The sequence below is a fragment of the Tupaia chinensis genome, unplaced genomic scaffold (assembly GCF_000334495.1).
Source record: "Tupaia chinensis unplaced genomic scaffold, TupChi_1.0 Scaffold000001_1, whole genome shotgun sequence".
Taxonomy (NCBI): Eukaryota; Metazoa; Chordata; class Mammalia; order Scandentia; family Tupaiidae; genus Tupaia; species Tupaia belangeri.
The window spans coordinates 2,653,050-2,675,283 of NW_006159427.1; the positions used below are offsets into that span (position 1 = coordinate 2,653,050).

Here is a 22,234-nt window from a genome sequence, read left to right on the forward strand (position 1 = left end):
GTAGTGGTTAAGGTGCTGGACTCCCACACGGTCAATAGCAGTTTGACTTCTGGATCCCAAGGCTTGAATTCAAGCTGAGCACATGTGCCGTGAGTGCCCAAAATCCTGAGAGAAGGGCCTGGGGCATGGCCATCTGCTCGGGGGTGGGGAGGGGGGGTGACTTGTCACTCTCTGTCTCTCCAGCAAGTACACACAACCTGCAGGAAAAATCTCTCAAAAAAAAAAAAACAAACAAGCTGAATTGGATGGCGAGGTTTTGAAGTGAGCTTACAGAGGCCTCACTTGACAACAGCCATCTGGAGGAACGGTGTTGGAGATACTATCTACTCGTCTTGTTCCATGTTTAGTGGGAAAGCTTTCAGCTTATCTCCCCTCAGGATGATGTTCGCGATGGGTTTTTCATAGATGGCTTTTATTGTGCTGAGAAATGGCCCTTCTATGCCGATTTTGCTGAGTCTTGATCATGAAGGGTCGTTGTATCTTATCAAATGCTTTTTCTGCATCAATTGATATGACCATATGGTTTTATCTTTATTCCTGTTAATATGATGATCAACTGGACTGGGGAGAAATGTTCACACACTGAAATGTTCACTTTGTAAGCTAAACAATGTGAGCGAATGTATATAAAAAAATAAATAATAATAAAGTTAAAATAATTCTTTAAAAATTAAAAAAAAGATATTATCTACTGTATTACCCTTTGTTTTCCATGATAAGAACCCACAGTTGAAACTTTTTTTCAGACTTTGATGCAAAGAGAATGTTGTTGTTCTATGGATAATATAAATCCTTAATTATATTCTTGACTTTTTCTTGGTCATAGAAAGCTCAGAAACACACTAAACATCTTCATCTTTCTTTGATATTAGTGTAGGAACTACAACATGAATTCACGTGTACTAATTCTCCTAAATGCCAATTTAATTTTTTTTTAACTATATACTTTTAACTTTCTTTGCTGTTGTTTTTACCCTAGGGCTGGTGTGCTCGCCTGAGAGAGACAGAGAGACAGAAAGTGAGAAATCATCCCTGAGGTGCGGGCCATGCGGTAATTCCTTCTTCTCCATTACCTTCTTAGGATTTTGAGCACGTGCACATACATGCATTCACACGCACCTACCCTCATTTTCCAGCCAACAGGCCTAGGACTTGAACTGTGGTCAGCCATGTGGGAATCCAGCACCTCAACCACCACACTACCTGCTGGCCCTAACCTTCTTTTTGACCTTACTATTATAATGCACATAATTCTGCATGTAGACAAACTTTGTTTTCAAGTAATATTAGGTATAAATTAAATCAATAAAATAGGTAAACTGTCATCTCCTCCAGCAAATTACACCACTAATCCTGCTTTATCATTCTTCTCCTAACTGCCCTCTGCTAGACCTAGGTCTAGTTTTCTCTCGCAAACATTTCAGTTTATTTTCCCCAGTCAAAGCACACAACTATATTCATGACTTGAGTGAGCTAAGTCAGGCCTTCTACATTTATTACAAATACATCTGCTCCATCACCAGCATAAAATTCAAGATTCTATGTGTCCAGTAGGCTGCCCAGGAATCAGCACATCAGCCTGGGGGGTGAAGAGAGGATCGAGAACTACACCCCCTTTATCCTGCTGATGATGCTGGTTTTAAGTTTTCCTTTCTCCACTAACGCCAAGTAGCATTTGGAATTCATCCTAAACTTTGGTGCACAACAGATGGCGATGCAGGAGTGCCCCATCTTGCACATGTGACAATTATGAGGGGTCCTATCTGGCCTTATGTCCTTAGATTACTTTTGTTAGCCTTGAAAGAAACCATTTTTCTTTCACTTTTACTAACTAGGATTGGTAAGAGACAGGTGTTATAAATGGACGATTTGTGCTGTAGTCACACAAAAGGAAAGAACTCGGCAAAATAAAATAGTACTATGAGTACCCATACACATGACATGGTAGACCTCAAAAATATTATGCCACGCAAAAGACACAAGGGGTACACATTGTTTTATTTCATTCGTAAGATGATAATTCCAGAAGAGGCAAAACTAGTCTGTAGTAACAGAGCAGATCAGTGGTTGACTAACACTGACTGACTAGGTGACTAGGGTCAGCAGAGTACAAAAAGGCACAGGGAACTTTATGGAATGACGGAAGAGTTGATATCTATCTATCTATCTACATACATATATATATAAGTATCGACTGGATTAGTGGTTTCACAGGTTATATATTTATCAAAAGTCATCAAATTATAAACTTAAAATAGTTACGAATGCAGTATTCTAGAAAAAAAAAGTATAATCTGGAACTAGTGATAAGAAAACATCAGACAAATCTAAATTTTAGAACACAGTACAACTTAAATGATGAGTACTTTTTAAAAATGGCGGGATGATAAAATACAGGGAAGACTGAGGAACTGCACAGATGAGAAAAGACTAAAGGAACATGACCATTGAATGCTCCTAAAGATTCCTGAGCAGAAAAAGGACACGAGTGGGAACTGGTGAAATTCAGGAAAAGTCTTAGCTTTGCTATTGTACCACAGTTATATAAATGTGTTAACACTGAGGGAAACTGAATGAGGGATATATATGGAAAGACACCGTAACTAACTTTGCAACTTTTTAAAGTTTACCATTATCTAGAAATAAACATTTCTAATGAGCACACTTAGAGTGTAAATATTAACTCAATAAGGTAGACTTTAAAAATTTAAAAATAATCAGAGGTATAAATAACCTTATCCCCAATTTGAGCTCCTGTTAACCTCATTAAATAATGTTTAAATAAAGAATAAGATTAAAAGCAAGAAGATCTCAAATCCCCTTTTCAATATCGAGTCAATATACCTAGCTGACAAAACACACAGCATTCCTTATCTAAAAGAATTATCAAATTTAGAAAGATTAATAATGGAAACAAAAATCTCAGAATTTTTTCCATGTAATTGTAATAATATATTCATGTACAAAAATGCTAATACAGAATTAACAATAAAATTATCACATGCTCAAACTGCAATAGACAGTTGAATTCTTTTTTTGAAAAGAGAAACTTTTGCTAGAGGGTATGTGCATCCCCCTTCTTGGGGGATGGCCACACCTCAATCCCTTCTCTTCCGTTCTCCTCTCAGAGTTTTGGGCACGCACGCACCAGCAGTGAGTTTCAAGCAACTGGGTTCAGAACTGGAACCACGGTTGACCCTGTGGGAGTCCAGTGATGTTGTAACTATTACGCCCTCTGCTGGTCCCAACAATCGAATTTCTAAAACTCTGGAGTCTAAGGTAAAAAACTACTTAATTTCTATGACTCTTGTATCTAAGAAACTGTTATTTATTCGAATTACAAAAACTATAACATCTCATTTGATAGTATTTAAAGAACAGAAAGATATGGGTAGGAAAACATTCAGAGAAAAATTAAAATTTTCATTGCATACCTCCTCTGTTTCCATTTTCTTCATCCTACAAAATTAAAAAAAAAAATCATACATGAATACACATTTATGTAATTTCTGTCAAATCACAGCAGGGCTCCATTTAATTCAAACCTCCCAGAAACATGCCAATGACGACTGCTAACAGTGCCGAGAAGGCGGTGGGGAAGGCCAATTTAGAGGGAGGACAGCCAAGAGCTCCGTTTCTGGCATGTTGAGAGGGGAGGGCAGAGACACCCAAGAGCAGCTCTGTCCAGCAGGCAGCTGGATGAAGAGCCTGCCATGGGGGGACAGGGCCGCCTTCAGTCCTGCACTGCCTGGCACCCTGCAGCACCCAGAACTCTGCAAAGGGAGCCGTGCCACACTGCTCCCGAGCTCAGTTCCTGCTCTCAGTTTGGAAGTTTGTTATCTATTTGGTCTTTTACTGTTATCAGACCATCCTGCTGTCATGTTATTTACTTTGAGACGGGAAATTAGAAAAGTAATCTTAAAAATCTAGCAAAAAATACACTTACTCAAACACTTGCTGAGCCTCTTTCATACGAAAACTAGCATGTACTGTAGAAAGAAAAAGAGATATTTGGGGAAGGACTGACATTTATTACATAATATTTGACCTTTATTTTGGCTTCCTAAATGTTTTTTTCTCCTCATAAACTCTATTCTGAGATGATTAGGATTGCCAGCTAAGTGACATAATGAAGACATTGTTGTATTAACTGCACCCTTTCCAAAAACCATACAATATCTCTTTTAATTTAAAAATTCCTTTGAAGTGGGGCCAGCAAGTGGTGTAGTGGTTAAGACGCTGGACTCCCACATGGCCAAATGAGGTTTGAGTCCTGGGCCTGGAGGCTTGAAACTCATGCCGAGGATGTGTACATACGTGCCCCAAATCCTGAGAGGAAAATGGAGCCGGGATCAGGGCATGACCATCAGCCCTTGGGGGGTGATTTCTCACTTTCTCTCTGTCTCTGTCTCTCCAACGAGTGCACATGCCCTATAGCAAAAATCTCCATTAAAAATAAATAAAAATTCCTTTGAAATAAAATTTCATAACTGACATAGATAGGATTCCAATACATACTTTCCATATAAAATCTATAAGACCAAAACCTATGTGCAAAACTATCTCTTTCAAATAATAGCATTAATAGCTAAAATTTATTCTTCAACTACTCTGTCGATTTCTGTGTGAAGTGTGTGCATATACTGACTGTATCGTTTACTGGTCTCACAGCCTGTGAAGAAGGTGCTAGTACTGTCTGTTAAGTGGCTTACCCAAGGTTACAGAGTTAATAAGAGGAAGAGATCGAACTCAAACCCAGTTTCTTTGGTCTTTTAAATTTTTTTTTTTAAACCAGCAGGGTCCTGCTGCATTGCCCAGGCTGGCCTCCACTGAACTTGTGATACTCCTGCCTCACGCTCCTGAGTAGCTGAAGTTATAGGCTTCAGGCTCTTTTTTTTTTTTTTTTTTTTCCTTAGTTTTTGCTATAAGGCATGTGTACTCACCTGAGAGAGAGAGAGAGAGAGAGATAGAGAGATCACTTCCAGGAGGGATGACCATGCCATAATCCCTTCTCTTCCATTTTCCTAAGAATTTTGGGCATTTACACAGATGCTCGGCATGATTTTCAACCCACTAGGTCCAGGACTTAAACCATGTAGTCGGCCATGTGGGATCCAGTCACCTTAACCTCCACGCCACCTACTGGCCCTCTAATAGTATTGTGTAATGATTATATGTGGTGTATGTATATAATACATTTTATATATATATATATATTTTTTTTTTTCTTTTTAAAAATTTTACCAGAGGTGCTATGCATTCACTGGAGAAAGGCAGAGAGAAAACGTGAGAAAGCACTCCTTCATGGGCAAATGGTCATACTGCAATCCTTCTCCATTTCTCCCTACTTTCAGGATTTTGGTCATGCCACACACACTCATGGCATGTTTCTTAAACTGCTAGGCCTAGGATTCAAACCATACAGTTGGTCACGGTCATGGGGGTCCACCCTCCTTCACTGCCATGCCATCGGTTGGCCCAAATAATAAAATATTTTTAACCGGTACTTAATAAAATTGTCTTATAAAAATTATATTACCTATGTGTTTATCACAGTCTATAGCTCTTATTCACAACAAAACAGAATGGCATAAATACTCAACCATAATATATAATTATCAAATGCTCTCATGCCTGACCTAATACACAAATAATGCTATTTTGGATCTTTGTGTTTTATGAAAGAGTATATGTGTGCATGAGAGAGAGAAAAAGGGAGAAAGAGGAAGATGAGTACCTTCCCCAGGGTCGGGCCATGTGTGACTCCCTCCCTCCACTCTTCCAGGCTATCAGATGGTGGGCGCTCGCACACAAGCCTGGCCCAGTGTGGGGCGACTAGGGATTTGACCACAGTCACCAGGTGGGACCCAGCATCTCAGAGCAGTGCTCTACCACGCTGGTCCTATTTGAGACCTTTCCAGGTCACGCAGACTTTTAGGGAACCCAGTCCAGCAGTTTTATAGACATCTCAGGAAACTCAAACTGGCACATTTTATTTCCAAAGAGGGTTATTATTCAGAAAAGCTGTCTAGTACTTTTAAAAAGCTTATCACCTAAGACATTTTACTGAAAAATAGAGACATGTTCATAATGTTCATAGGAAAATTAAGTTGTGAGTTTACTTTGGTGTGAAAAAACTGTAAACCTACAAATTTTTTTGCTTTATAACCTGTATTTTCCATGAGATTTTTAAAAACCCCTTGTATTTAACACGAATACAATAAAAGTAATGGGGATTCCAGATACTATTATACACTTATCAATACTTTCATGAGGATAGTTTTAGAGTTACAGATATTGAGAGTTAGGAAAAACTTTTTAAACTTCTAGTTCAGTTCTCTCAGATTAAAATGGAAATCTAGGGGCTGGATCTATGCATGGCCTAGTGATCAAAGTAGCAGGATTCCACAGGGACAACCACACGGTCCAAATTCTAGACCCAAGAACTTAGAAAACATTACACACGCTGTGTGTCCCAAATCTTGGCAGGATGGAGAAATGGAGAAGGGATTACAGAATGACCACATCCCATTGGGGGCTACTTTCTCCCTCTCCTGCTTTTTTCTTTCCTTCCTTCCTTCCTTTTTTTTTCTTCCTTCTTTTTCCTGCCTCCCCTTCTTCACTCCCCTTCTCTCTCTTCCTTCCTAGTATGTCCCTGGCAAATTTTTTAAAAAGTAAAAAATAAAATAGAAATCTAAAATCCAAAAAGCATTAAGTGGCTTGGCCAAGGTCTTGTAACTCTTACTGAAGTGATTTCAATTATATTGTGTTAAATAGTAAGGCACTAGAAATTAGTATCGGCTAGGTTCACTACTTATCCACTCTATGACCCAGATTAGTTTCCACATTGATACGTGGGGCTAATAATGCCACGTGCCCCATAAGATTGTGGTGTGAATGAAGTAACATGTCATAAAGAACATAAAGAACACAGAGCAGGTACGCAGTGTGTCAGCCACTATTGTAATTATTCCAGGGCTCGTTGCATAGCCAGTGGCTAAGGGAGCCAATCCTATGGCCAACCACTGTTCAAATCTCGGTCTGGGTGTCTTGAAAAACATACCAGACATTTGTGCATGCCCCAAATCTTAATAGGATGGAAAAACAGAGAAGGGATTGAGGAGGTATGACTACACTCCATTGCAGGGGGTGCTATTTCCTTCCCCTTCTCTGTCTCTCTCTAATGACCACACATGCCCTCTAGCAATTAATAATTAGAAAAATATATCATGACTTTCCAGACGACCTAATATATATTTAAAAATTAAGTATTATTCTTATCCAACTAATTTTCTATAGCCACCAGCTTATTTTAATGAATAGTTTCCCCTGTGTACTCTGTCCAAAACTCATCACCTTCCTAGATAGCAGAAAACCAGTTATACATTAGAACAGAGAGAATGAAGTCTAGAAGTCCCTGAAAAATGGATGTGGAGTTTAGAATTAGTATGATCTTCCAAAGAAAATTGAAGTCTTAGTGTAAAGTAGAAAAGTATCTAAAAAAAAAAACCAAAAAAAGCATATAATAAAAATGCAATTGTAACAATTCTTTTAAGACAGAATAAAGGCAGGAGGCAAGGGTGAGAAGATGATAAGGAGGGAGGGATTGTCTCATATTTTTTGGGTTTTCCCCAAGTTACTTTTACGGTTTCACTTACCTTATATGAAAAGTGAATTGCAGACTCCGGAGGATAAACAATAAAATGCCTTAATGTAAAACCAAAGCCTTGAGATGTTCTTTTCAACATAACTGTTTTGGGACCTGGCCAGGAGAATGTTTCATCTTCGGACGGTGATACAGTTTCACTCTGTTCTTTTCCATCTTTATTTTTTGATACCTAAAGTAAAAAGATATTCTCAAGTTAACTATAGAATACAATACATAGTCAATTACATGTAAAATATGCAGGTTAAGTATCCTTTATCCAAAATGCTTGGGACCAGAAGTACTTCAGACTTTTTTTTTTTTTTTTTTTTTTTTAAGAGTTATTTGCATGCACATAATGAAATCTCTTGGGGATGGGACCTAAGCCTAAACACGAAACTCAAGCCAGCCAGTGGAGTGGTGGTTAAGGTGGCTGGATTCCACACGGTCGACTACATAGTTCTAGTCCCCAGCCTGGAAGCTTGAAAACTGTGCTGGCATGTGTGCATGCATGCCTAAAATCCCAAGACAAAAAAGGAGAAGGGATTGTAATGTAGCTATCTTCCTTGGAAGATACTTTCTCACTTTCTCTGCCCCCTACTCTGAGAGAGTACACACTATAGAAAATTGGGGGGGGGGGATGCAATAGTAGACAGAATTTAGAGTAACAAAAGATAACGCCAAAAAAAGGTCATAGAGCACTAAGAAACCAACTATGACAGAAAGACACATAACTCTTATTAAGCCCAAACCTTATCAGTCCAACAGCAACAAAGGATATTAGAAAATAATAGAAAGTCTTGAGGTTATGAGCACAAATTCAGTATCCACATAGAAAATCCTTCTAGTTCTTTGCCTTCTTCTTCACTCTCAGTTTTTGCCTGGTCACAATTGAAATCCCTTTACAATTTCAACTTGAGGATCTCACTTAGAACCACTACTTACTGCTTTTTTTAGTTCATTCTCTCTTGTATCCCAACCCCTTTTAATTCTTTAATCTGGGACTGACACTACCACCTTTTCCCTGTCCCTTACCTTCCACATCCTTACTTCTCTCTCTCTCTCTTTTAAGTAATTATTTAATTTAATTAATTAATTTATTACTAAATTTGACCAGAGAGCGACAAAGAGTGGGAAAGCAAGCTGTCAGGCCTGGGACTTAAATCTCAGTCAGCCATGTGGGAGTCCGGTGCCTTAATCACCAAGCCACCTACTGGCCCCCCTCACTTCTCTCACAAACCAGCTTCTAATTCACTCCTCTGCTCTCTCTCGCTTCCTCAAAGTTGCCTGACAAAACCCAACCCTGGATAAGTCAACATTGCCTACTCTGGGCTTGCACCTATGCAGGTGAAAATGGACAGAGAAAAACAAAAAGTAATCTGTGTTCACTTTAAGCTCCTAACTGCTAACTTCAGTAGAGCCTTTAGTGTTGTCGATCTATGATGATATATTTTTCTCAGTCCAGTCATCCTGGATGATTGTTTTATTCCTTTGCCCCCATCCTCACTCATAGCAAAACATTTCTTTCACACTCAGAAAACAGAAGCAATAAAATGAGAACTTAATTGCCTACATCTCACCTATCTGCAATTGTGACTATATTCTCCTGTCCTCCCCTCCTGCTACAATAGATGAACTGCCCATTCTTCTAGGGTCCCACCATCTGTGTAGGAGGTCCCATCCCCTCTTACTGTTCAAAGACATGGTTCTAATGACTAGCCCCCCTTTCACATCACCTGTTTTCACTTGACTGTATCACCCCCACCTGCATACTTATTTTATGATTTCTTTAATATTAAAAAATATAACCCATAAAGTCCTCTCCAACTACCACCCCACTTATCTGTTTCCTTTCAGAGCAAACTCCTCGAAAGCTGCTTGTATTTGCTGTCTCCAAATTGTTCCCTCCCATTTTCTCTTCAATCACCTCTAATCAAGCTCTTACTTCTGTAACTCCATGAAACCGCTCATCAAAGTCACCAATGGCTTCCACAGTGTTAGACTAAATGGTCAATTCTCAGTTCTCGTTTTAGGTGACAGGTGACATATCAATGGCACAGAAATCACTTCCTATTTCTTGAAAACTTTTTCCCATTTGAGTTTGCACACTGACTTTCCTCCCAACTCACGTGCTACTTTTACTTTTTCTTTTCTTTTCTCTTCCTTTTTTTGTGTGTGTGTGCTACTTTTTCTTAGCCTCCTTTGCTACTTCTTCATGTGCCAAATCTACGAACTTGGAAGTAGTCAAAGCTCAGACCGTGAACTTATCTACCTATAATCTGTCTTTCGGTGATTTCATTCACTTTCACATGTTAAATACCATCCATATACCAATGACTGCCCGATTTTGATATCCAGCCCAGACACTCCCCCAATCTAATAGGTATCCAACTTAGGATGTCTACATTGATGCTAAGATTTTGTTTAAAATAATAATTCCAAGTTCATTCCAGCACATTTGAAATGTCACCTTTTTCAAATGGCAACAACTTGAATGTTCTTGATTCTATAGTATTTTTGTCTTCTACTAGTGAGGGCATCTTTTCTTCCACAATGATTGTCTCACATAAATGTGGGAAGACATTAGATTGTAACATTTCCCAACCAAACTTCCAATGGTGGTAGCCACTGACCTAGTTATAGTCAATGGGATAGGAAAGTATTAATAGTATACAATATATACAAAATAATAGTACTGCTATATACTAAAAATAAGCAATTGGAAATTATAAAATTTGTTTAAAATAACACTAAATATACTATATACTGGGACCAGCAAATGACATAATGGTTACGTAGCTGAACACCCAGTAGACCACGGTTCAAGTCCTGGACCCAGCAGCTTAAAACTCATACCAGGTGCATGTGCGTGCATGCATGCGTGCCCAAAATCCTAAGAGGAGAATGAAAGAGAAGGGACTGCTGTGTGGCCATTCCCCCTGGTGGGTAATTTCTCACTTTCTGTCTCCTCTGACTCTCTGGCAAATAAATGCATGTGCTCTACAGCAAAAATCTCAGATAAAAAGAATTAAACATTTAGGGGAACTATGACAAAAGATTAGCAAGACGTATAAAATAAAACCCCAAACATTATTGAGAAATATTTTAAAATATCTAAAATTAAGAGATATACCATGTTCATGGTTCAGAAAACTGAGTGTTGTTACAATGTTAACACTGCTCAAATTGACCTACAGATTCAATAAAATCTCAATCAAAATCCCAGACTTTTGTGTAGTAGTTGCCACACTTTCTAAAATTCACTTTAAAATGCAAAAAACTTAAAATAGTCAAACCAATTTTTGAACAAAGCTGGTATGTGTACAATGCAAGTCTTTGAGACTTACAAAAGCTACACTAATCAGAATAGGATGGTATTGGCACACAGACAGACAGATTCACAGAACAGAACAAAGTCTAGCTATCGACTCACTACCATATGATGTAGCCATTCTCCTCATAGGTGTTTGCACAAGAAATATGTGAACATGTGTCAATATTGTACAAGTATAAAACAAATACTTATAAACACAAATAGGCCCAGAACAGTATATCCATATGCAAGACAAAGAAAATTGTTCCACAACTCATATCACATACAAAAATGAACTAAAATGACAGCTTTCTATGCAAAATCTACAACTATAAAATTTCTGAAGAAAATGTAGAACATCTTTTCTCTTTTTAAGTTTTTGCCATAGGGCACGTGCACTTGCTGGAGAGAGACATAGAAAGGACAAGTGAGAAATCAGCCCCCAGGGGAGATAGTCACACCACAATCCCTTCTCCATTTTCCTCTTGGGATTTTGGGTATACATGCACATTATGCCTTGTGTGATATTCAAGCTGCCAGGTCTGGGTTCAGGACTTGAACTATGTTTGGCCATATGGGGAGTCCAGTGCCTTAACCACCACACCAGTTGCTGACCCCCCAAAATCTTTATCAACTTAGACTAGGCTAAGATTTCTTAGATAAAACAATAAAGAATATGATCCATTTTTTAAAAAAAGACAAATGTTATTTCATCAAAATTAAGAATGTCTGCTCCTTGAAAGATATTCTTCAGCGAAAAAGGAAAGCTATAGAATGAGAGAATGTATTTCCAAATCACATAGCTGATAAAAGGATTTGTGTCTAGAATATAAAGGACTCTTAATATTCAATAATAATAATAATAATAAAAGGCAATCAGAGAAAGAGGAACTCTTATACACTGTTGGTGGAAATATAAACTAGTACAGTCATTATGGAAAACAGTATGGAAGTTCCTCAAAAAGCTGGAAACAGAACTACCATAAAACCAAGTAATATCCCCTACTGGGTATATATGCCAATGAAAGGAAAAGAGTATGTCAAAAAGTCTTCGTCTCATGTTTATTGTACTCTTATATGCATAATAGCCAAGATAAGGAATCAACGTAAGTGTTCATCAACTGATGAAAGGATAAAGAAAATATGGTATGTGTGTACTCTGAAACATAATTCAACTATGAAAAAGAACAAAATCCTGTCATTCAAGGCAAGTTGGATATGCCTAGAAGACATTATATTGAGATAAGCCAGTCACAGAAAGAGAAATACTGCATATTCTTATTAGTATCTACAAGCTAAAAAACTTGACCTCCTAGAAGGTCAGTGTGGTTACTAGAGGCAATTAAGGTTAAGGAAAAGTGGAGGAAGATGATAACAGATAACAGGTTTCTTTTTGGAGTGATGAAAATGTCCAGGAATTAAAAAGTGATGGAATATACTAAAAGCTACTATACAATTTATAATGTTTAAGATGATAAATATAATGTTATGTGAATTTTAACTCAAAATAAAGTTAAAATAATGGCCAACAGGTGGCATGGTAGCTAAGAGATTGGACTCTCACACAGTCAACCATGGTTTAGGTCCCCAACCTAGCAATTTGAACATCACACCCAGTACATGTGTATGCATGCCTAGGATCTTGAGAGAAGGGACTGTGGCATGGCTATTCCCCTAGGAAGTGATTTCTCACTTTCCCTCTCACTGTCTCTCTTTGTCTCTTTCCAGAGAGTGCACCCGCTCCTGCAGCATAAGCCTTTAAAAAAAAAAAAGTAGTAGTAATAAAATGCATAAATAAAATAAAGTGTTTTAAAGAAAATCATATGGGGCTAGCAGGTGGTGTGGTGAAGGCACTAGACTCCCACATGGCTAACTGCAGTCTGAGTCCCAGACCCGATGGCTTGAAAATTACACCAGGTGCTTGAGCATGTGTGCCAAAATCCTGAGAGAAGAATGGAGACGAAGAACTGTGGCATGGCCATTCCCCCTGGGGAGCGATTTCTTACTTTGCCTCTGTCTTCAGTGAGCATACATGCCCTATGGCAAATATCTTTTTTTTTCTTTGGAGAGGTTTTTGCTATAGGGCGCGTGCGCTCGCCAGATAGAGAGAGACATAAAGACAGAAAGTGAGAAATCACCCCCCAGGGGGATGGCCATGCCACAATCCCTTCTCCTCCATTCTCCTCTTGGGATCTTGGGCACGCATGCACACACACCAGGCGTGAGTTTTAAGCCCCCGGGTCCGGGACACGAACCACAGTCGACCACGTGGGACTCCAGTGACATAGCCATTACGCGAACTGCTGGTTCCCCCTATGGCGACTATCTTAAAAAAATAAAAAAGAAAGAAAATTCTGGACTCCAAGTCATTCCAACAGCATTACAATATGGTCTAAATGTTGACGCTACCCAGACAGGTTCATAGGCTGAAATCCTTACCCTCAAGGCAATGGTATTTGGATATAGGGTATTTTGGGAGGTCACAGAGGAGGAGCCTCCATTGGATAGTGACCTTGTAAGAGACACCAGAGAGCTCCCTAGACCCTCCTGCAACAAGAGGACACAGTGAGAAGACCCAAGACAATGGTCATCTACGAATCAGAAAGCAGGCCCTCACCAGACAGAAAATCTGCTGGTGCCTTGACCTTGGACTTCTCAGGTTCTAGAACTACAGGAAAAAAATGCTGTTACTTTGTTTTAAAAAAGAAGAAGAAGAGGAAGAAGAAGAAGAGGAAAAAGAAGAAGAAGAGGAGGAAGAAGAAGAAGAGGAAGAAGAAGAGGAGGAGGAAGAAGAAGAGGAAGAAGAAGAGGAGGAAGAAGAAAAGAAGAAGAAGAGGAAGAAGAAGAAGAGGAAGAAGAAGAGGAAAAAGAAGAAGAGGAAAAAGAAGAAGAGGAAGAAGAGGAAGAAAAAAAACTTGACCTCCTAGAAGGTCAGTGTGGTTACTAGAGGCAATTAAGGTTAAGGAAAAGTGGAGGAAGATGATAACAGATAACAGGTTTCTTTTTGGAGTGATGAAAATGTCCAGGAATTAAAAAGTGATGGAATATACTAAAAGCTACTATACAATTTATAATGTTTAAGATGATAAATATAATGTTATGTGAATTTTAACTCAAAATAAAGTTAAAATAATGGCCAACAGGTGGCATGGTAGCTAAGAGATTGGACTCTCACACAGTCAACCATGGTTTAGGTCCCCAACCTAGCAATTTGAACATCACACCCAGTACATGTGTATGCATGCCTAGGATCTTGAGAGAAGGGACTGTGGCATGGCTATTCCCCTAGGAAGTGATTTCTCACTTTCCCTCTCACTGTCTCTCTTTGTCTCTTTCCAGAGAGTGCACCCGCTCCTGCAGCATAAGCCTTTAAAAAAAAAAAAGTAGTAGTAATAAAATGCATAAATAAAATAAAGTGTTTTAAAGAAAATCATATGGGGCTAGCAGGTGGTGTGGTGAAGGCACTAGACTCCCACATGGCTAACTGCAGTCTGAGTCCCAGACCCGATGGCTTGAAAATTACACCAGGTGCTTGAGCATGTGTGCCAAAATCCTGAGAGAAGAATGGAGACGAAGAACTGTGGCATGGCCATTCCCCCTGGGGAGCGATTTCTTACTTTGCCTCTGTCTTCAGTGAGCATACATGCCCTATGGCAAATATCTTTTTTTTTCTTTGGAGAGGTTTTTGCTATAGGGCGCGTGCGCTCGCCAGATAGAGAGAGACATAAAGACAGAAAGTGAGAAATCACCCCCCAGGGGGATGGTCACGTCTCAATCCCTTCTCCTCCGTTCTCCTCTCGGGATCTTGGGCACGCATGCACACACACCAGGCGTGAGTTTTAAGCCACCGGGTCCGGGACACGAACCACAGTCGACCACGTGGGACTCCAGTGACATAGCCATTACGCGAACTGCTGGTTCCCCCTATGGCGACTATCTTAAAAAAATAAAAAAGAAAGAAAATTCTGGACTCCAAGTCATTCCAACAGCATTACAATATGGTCTAAATGTTGACGCTACCCAGACAGGTTCATAGGCTGAAATCCTTACCCTCAAGGCAATGGTATTTGGATATAGGGTATTTTGGGAGGTCACAGAGGAGGAGCCTCCATTGGATAGTGACCTTGTAAGAGACACCAGAGAGCTCCCTAGACCCTCCTGCAACAAGAGGACACAGTGAGAAGACCCAAGACAATGGTCATCTACGAATCAGAAAGCAGGCCCTCACCAGACAGAAAATCTGCTGGTGCCTTGACCTTGGACTTCTCAGGTTCTAGAACTACAGGAAAAAAATGCTGTTACTTTGTTTTAAAAAAGAAGAAGAAGAGGAAGAAGAAGAAGAGGAAAAAGAAGAAGAAGAGGAGGAAGAAGAAGAAGAGGAAGAAGAAGAGGAGGAGGAAGAAGAAGAGGAAGAAGAAGAGGAGGAAGAAGAAAAGAAGAAGAAGAGGAAGAAGAAGAAGAGGAAGAAGAAGAGGAAAAAGAAGAAGAGGAAAAAGAAGAAGAGGAAGAAGAGGAAGAAGAGGAGGAGGAGGAAGAAGAGGAGGAGGAAGAGGAGGAGGAGGAAGATGAGGAGGAGAAAGAAGAGGAGGAGGAGGAGGAGGAGGAGGAGGAGGAAGAAGAAGAAGAAGAAGAAGAAATGGACAGATGTGAACATACTTTACCGAAGAAGCTACATGAATAGCAAATAAGCATATGAAGAGAGGCTCCATGAGAAATGCAAACTAAAACCTCAGTGAGGTACCACTATCCACCTAGAAGATATGCTGAAATTATAAAGACTAACCATACTAAGTATTGGTCAGAATATGAAGCAACTGGCAGTCTCAAACTGTTAGCAGAAATGTAAAACGGCATGAACACTTTGGAAAACAATCTGATAGTTTCTTTTTCCTTTTTTAAAGAGAAAGATAGATTTTTGCTATAGGGTGCATACACTTGCTGATGAGACAGAGAGATAGTGAGAAATCACCCCCCAGGGAGATGATCATGCCACAATCCCTTCTCCACTGTCCTCTTGAGATTTTGGGCAGGCATGCATGCACATGCACCCGGCCTGACAGTGCCAGCTGGTGGCATGGTAGTTAAAGCAGTCAGATCCCACACGGTTTGAATCCCAGATCTGGCAGCTTCAAAAATACACCAGGCTCATGTGCATGCACGCCCATGATCTTGCAAGAAGAATGGAGAAGGGATTGTGGCCATCCACCTGGGGAGATGACTTCTCACTCTCTGTTTCTCTCTGACCAGTCCATGTGCTCTAGAGCAAAACTTAAAAAAGAAAAAAAAAGTAAATATATACTTGCCATATTATTATACAGCCATTCTACCATTCTACCCAAGAAAATTGTCAAGTATATGTCAATGTAAAGACTGATACATCGAAATGGTATTATCAACAAAATGGCATGAACTATTGACATACGTACCAATACATATGTTCATTATATGGAGTTGAAGGACACAGACAGAAACAAGGGTACATAGAAAGGGACTTTCAAAAAGTTCACAGAAAAATGGAATTAATTTGAGTTTATTTTGGTGCAGAGAAATATTGAAATCTATGTCTCCTCTTGCTCTCTCTCTCTCTCTTCCCCTATCCTTCTCTCTGTCTCTCTCTCTCTGGTGAGCACATGTGCTCTCTTGGAAAAGGGGAAAGAACAAAGAAAAAGAGAAAAAGAAGAAGGAGGAGAAGGAGGAGGAGAAGAGAAGAAGAAGAAAAAGAAGAAGAAGAAGAAGAAGAAGAAATGGACAGATGTGAACATACTTTACCGAAGAAGCTACATGAATAGCAAATAAGCATATGAAGAGAGGCTCCATGAGAAATGCAAACTAAAACCTCAGTGAGGTACCACTATCCACCTAGAAGATATGCTGAAATTATAAAGACTAACCATACTAAGTATTGGTCAGAATATGAAGCAACTGGCAGTCTCAAACTGTTAGCAGAAATGTAAAACGGCATGAACACTTTGGAAAACAATCTGATAGTTTCTTTTTCCTTTTTTAAAGAGAAAGATAGATTTTTGCTATAGGGTGCATACACTTGCTGATGAGACAGAGAGATAGTGAGAAATCACCCCCCAGGGAGATGATCATGCCACAATCCCTTCTCCACTGTCCTCTTGAGATTTTGGGCAGGCATGCATGCACATGCACCCGGCCTGACAGTGCCAGCTGGTGGCATGGTAGTTAAAGCAGTCAGATCCCACACGGTTTGAATCCCAGATCTGGCAGCTTCAAAAATACACCAGGCTCATGTGCATGCACGCCCATGATCTTGCAAGAAGAATGGAGAAGGGATTGTGGCCATCCACCTGGGGAGATGACTTCTCACTCTCTGTTTCTCTCTGACCAGTCCATGTGCTCTAGAGCAAAACTTAAAAAAGAAAAAAAAAGTAAATATATACTTGCCATATTATTATACAGCCATTCTACCATTCTACCCAAGAAAATTGTCAAGTATATGTCAATGTAAAGACTGATACATCGAAATGGTATTATCAACAAAATGGCATGAACTATTGACATACGTACCAATACATATGTTCATTATATGGAGTTGAAGGACACAGACAGAAACAAGGGTACATAGAAAGGGACTTTCAAAAAGTTCACAGAAAAATGGAATTAATTTGAGTTTATTTTGGTGCAGAGAAATATTGAAATCTATGCATAGTCTTTTCATAACATGCATTTTCCATGGATTTTTTGGAGACCTCTCATACTATATAATTCTGTTCATGGAAAATCCTTGAAAAATTCTAAAAACTACAGTGACTGGAAGTAGGCCAGTGGTTGCCTTTGGTAGCTACAGGAAGGTATTACAAAGGATCATGAAGAATTCGGGGGAATGAAGACTATGTTCACTTCCTTGACTGCGTCAAGTTTCCCTAGGTGCACACATGTAAAAACTTACTGAACTGTACACTTATTTGTAGAGCAACTTTTGCTTTAGGATATGTGCCCTCGCTGGAGAGACAGAAAAAGACAGAGAGAAAGCTAGAAATCACCCTCTTGGAGGGGATGGCCACACACAATCTCTTCTCCCCCATTCTGCTCTTGGGATCTTGGACATGCGTGCACACACAGCTGGCATGAATTTCAAACCTCTGGGTCCAGAACTCGAACTGTGGTCACACATGCCGAAGACCAGCACCTTCACTACTGCACTACCCTCTGAACTATACACTTTAAATATGCATAGCTGACTTTATGGTAAGTACATCTCAATAAGCATAGTAAACAAAAGAATGAAGCAATGTAGTGAGTATCATGAAAGTCAAGAAAAAGGTTATTTCGGGGAGGAGGAAGTGTGTGATTGAAGCAGCAGGAGGCTGCGATCTGGAAAATCTGTAGAAGCTACTTTAGCAGTGCTGGTGATGTAGTTAAGGTCCTACTGGAGTGTTCCTAAAGGTTTGTTTTATGATGCCACATAGTGTCAATGTATTTCCATATATTGTTTTGTATGTATCAAATATAAATGTAAGAAGTAAAGTGCTTCCAGAATTCAATACTGCAAAAAATACTTTGTTACTTATTGTTTCCAGTATATTCTTATTCTTCAATAATTTAAGATTCTGGGAACCAGCAGTTAGCGTAATGGCTATGTCACTGGACTCCCACATAGTCGGCCATGGTTCGCATCCCGGACCCGGTGGCTTAGAACTCACGCCAGGCGCGTGTGCGTGCATGCCCAAGATCTTGAGAGGAGAATGGAGGAAAAGGGATTGTGGCGTGACCATCCCCCCTGGGGGGGATGATTTCTCGCTTTCTGTCTCTATGTCTCTCTTTGTCTGGTGAGCGCAAGCGCCCTATAGCGAAAACCTCTCCAAAAAAAAAAAGATTCTGTTTTGATTCTCTTTTTATCTGACTTTCCATTTTTAAAGAAATTATTTAATTTTATTTATCACCATTATTTTAAATTTTGCTACAGGGCATGTGCATTCAACAGAGACAGACAGAAAGAAAAAGGGAAAGTGAGAAAGCAAGCTGCCAGGTCCAGGACTTGAACCATAGATGACCACAGAAGTCCAGCGCCTTAACTACCACCCATCTGTTGTCCCCACTGACATACCATTCTAATGTTCAATTAGGCACTGAGGTTAGCAACATAGGACTTGTACTCAGCTGAATCAGGCACCGACAATTCTGGCGCTGCCATTTGCTTGTTGCATGACAACAAATAATTACTTAATCTCCTTGTGCCTCAGTTTTCTCATCCATAAATTAAGAATAAAGTCATTTATCACAAAGAATTAATGTGTACGAATGAGAAATGCATGTAAAGAGCTGAAAATGGGAATACTTAGTAATTATTAGCTCGTTTTATTCTCTGCAAGCACCATTAAATATATCATCTTCTCTAATTCTCTTTACAAATTTATTTTTCCCCATAGCTCTTTAAATCATGATATTTCACAGTACTTTAACACGCTTGTGTGTAAAATGCAATGGAAAGATACATCATAGCAAGCAATGGAGCTCTAATAAAAACTGGGCTAGCAATAAAGAATATGACAAGAAACCGGAAGATCAGCTTTTTCTTCCCTATATTTAGCTTCTCTCATGAACAAAGACTGAAGGCATCTGAGATTGTGTATATTCAACACTAATTTGCCATAAAGGCATTGTAGTTTACCTCCCTCCTCTGAAATGTTAAAATTCTGTGGGGAACATAACACCAAACATTGACATGGGAGTCCTGAGTTTCTGTCAAAGCAACATTATGATTAGGTAGAATCTGTAGGATAAAGATTATTCTAGGCTTAATTACTCAAATAGTCTAGTTAAGCCTTACATAGCAACTGAATCCTCCTTTTGTGATCCAAATGAGACTCATCTGCTCATCCTCTTGCTCCCTGGCATGCAAATGCTCTCACACACATGGTTCTCTGCTTGCTCCCTCCCTCTTCATTCATTCAAAAAAATAAACATATACTGAGTTGTACACACAAAGAGGATAAAGGAATGAATAAAGTATGCATTAAATTTGGAGTCTTTTTAAAAAAATTAATAATATGCATTCTCTGTAAGCTTATTTTATTTTTAATGCCAGAAGGTAGGTATGTTCACCATAGAGAAGGGCAAAGGTGAAATAGAAAGCATCCCTCCTTTTCATGAATTTTTTTCTTTTCAGCAATAGGGCAATATGTGAGAGAGAGAGAGAGAGAGAGAGAGAGGGAGGGGGAGGGGGAGGGGGAAAGGGAGGGGGAGAGGGACAAATCCCGCTCTGGGGGGAATGGCTATATGGTAATCACTTCTCTCCATTCTCCTCCTGGGATTCTGGGCAGCACGAACATGCACCTGGCATGATTCTCAAGCCACCAGGTCTAGGACTTGAACCACCGTCAGCCATGTGGGAGTCTTAATACCCGAACCACCATGCCACCAGCTGGCCCCCAAACCTATTTTTAAATGCCAGCGGGTACTACATGTGCTCACTAGAGAGAAAAGAGATGAAGAGAAAGAGAAAGGTGGAGGAAGAAAGCACTTCCTAATGCAGCATAATCACAACACAATCCTTTCTCCACTTTTCCATCCTGTCAGGACTCTGGGCTTGTACACAGGTGCCTGACATGTATTTCAAGCCGCTGGAGCTGGGATTCGAACCACAGGTGGCACGTGTGATTTGGCTCTTTAACCAACCATAGCCTGTCCCTAATTTGCTTTTTAAATAAAATATTCTCATTTCAAGATAATTACTGACTCACCTTCAGTTGTAAGACATATGGGTTGCGGAAGAAACACACACACACACACACACACACACACACACACACACACACACACACACAAGGGCTGGGTATCCCTTACCTGAAATCTTTGGAACCAAAGGTGTTTTGGATTTTGAATTTTTTCAGATTTTGGTTTGGAATATTTACATATACATATGAGATACCTGAAAATAAGACTTAAGTCTAAATATGAAGTTCTTTTATTTTTCATATATACCTTCACATAGCTTGAAGGTAATTTTATAATATATTTTGCATTGCCGTATCTTGAATGTAATGCATCACTTGAGGTCAAGGTGTGGAATTATTTTCCACTTTTGGCATCATGCTGGCATTTAGCCGTTTCGGATTTTGGATTTTGAATTTTTTGGACTAAGGTCGCTGAAACCCAGTTGAGCAGATCAGAGGGATCTTATATAACTTTTACGTTGCTTCCCCTCAACACTGGTATCTCAGGAAACTGGAGCACAATATCACAACCAGGACAGTAACAGATTTCATTCTTAATTCAGATTTTCCCAGTTTGGCTTGTACTCATGTGTCTCTGTGTGTGTGCACTTATTTCTATGCAGTTTGATCACATGTGCAATCACATGTGCCGGTGTGCAGATCTACCACCAGTTAAGATAAAAAACCAGTTCTCTCACAAGGATCTCTCCTACTACCCTTGCGTGTAACTGCATCCCTCACCCAGTCCCTTAGCTCTCACCCAGTCCCTTAACTCTCGCCCAGTCCCTAACCCTTGGGAATCATTAATAAATAAGGATTTCCACCTTTTTTTCTTTTTTAAAAAAGGGTTTGTTTATTCCTTCCATGAGAGAAAGTGAGACAGCGGCCTCAATAGGCAACATGGCCTGGATGCCACAGTGCACCCCACGCCTTCCTCCAGCCCTGGGTTATGGGCAAGCATGTGCCCAGCACACTTTGGGTGATCTATGGGCATGAAATGGGAACCTTTCATGTGGACTGCCTTGCAAATGGCATGTTTTACCAGTTTCCGTATTTCAAGAATGTTATATAAATGAAGTAACCATTTAGGCTTGGATTTTTTTCACTCAGTATGATTCTGAAGAGATTCATCTACTACTGATTGCATGTATCCACAGTTTGTTCCTTTTTACTGCTGCAGAGTATTCCGTGGTATGGACGTACCACCTTTTGTTTAACCATGAACCTGTGAAAGGACATCTGAGTTGTTTCTGGTTTTTGGCTGTTATGAATAAATGTGCAGTGAACACTCAAGTATGTATAAGTTTTTGTGTGAACACAGTTTCCATTTCTCTGAAATAAGTGTCCAAGAGTACAACTGGCGGGTCCCATGCTATCATTCAGGCTGCTATAACAAAATAGCATGCATTGGGTAGCTTACAGATAACACAGATGTATTTTTTATAATTCTGGACAGAGAAATCCAAGCTCGAGACCCTGGTACATTTGGTGTTTGGTAAGGATCCACTTCCTCTTAAATAGTGTTTTCTTGCTGTGTTCTCACACAGAGGAAGGGCAAAGAAGCTCTTTGAGGCTTCTTTTGTAAGGGCACAA

At 39.7% G+C, this 22,234-nt stretch overlaps 1 protein-coding gene across 5 annotated transcripts in view; it reads right to left on the reverse strand.

Moving 5' to 3' along the window:
- ARHGAP21 (Rho GTPase activating protein 21) overlaps window positions 1–22,234 on the reverse strand; it is a 180,684-nt gene that overhangs the window by 89,899 nt on the left and 68,551 nt on the right. For 4 of the 5 annotated variants that reach the window (XM_027772440.1, XM_014585975.2, XM_014585955.2 and 1 more), the window contains exons 3-4: window positions 7,659–7,838; window positions 3,435–3,459 (exon numbers count right to left, since the gene is read on the reverse strand). In XM_027772440.1, the coding sequence (XP_027628241.1) occupies window positions 3,435–3,459; window positions 7,659–7,838 (205 nt within the window). Of the gene's footprint in view, window positions 1–3,434; window positions 3,460–7,658; window positions 7,839–22,234 lie in introns of those variants that run through there. The other variant, XM_014585996.2, reaches the window with a different exon arrangement.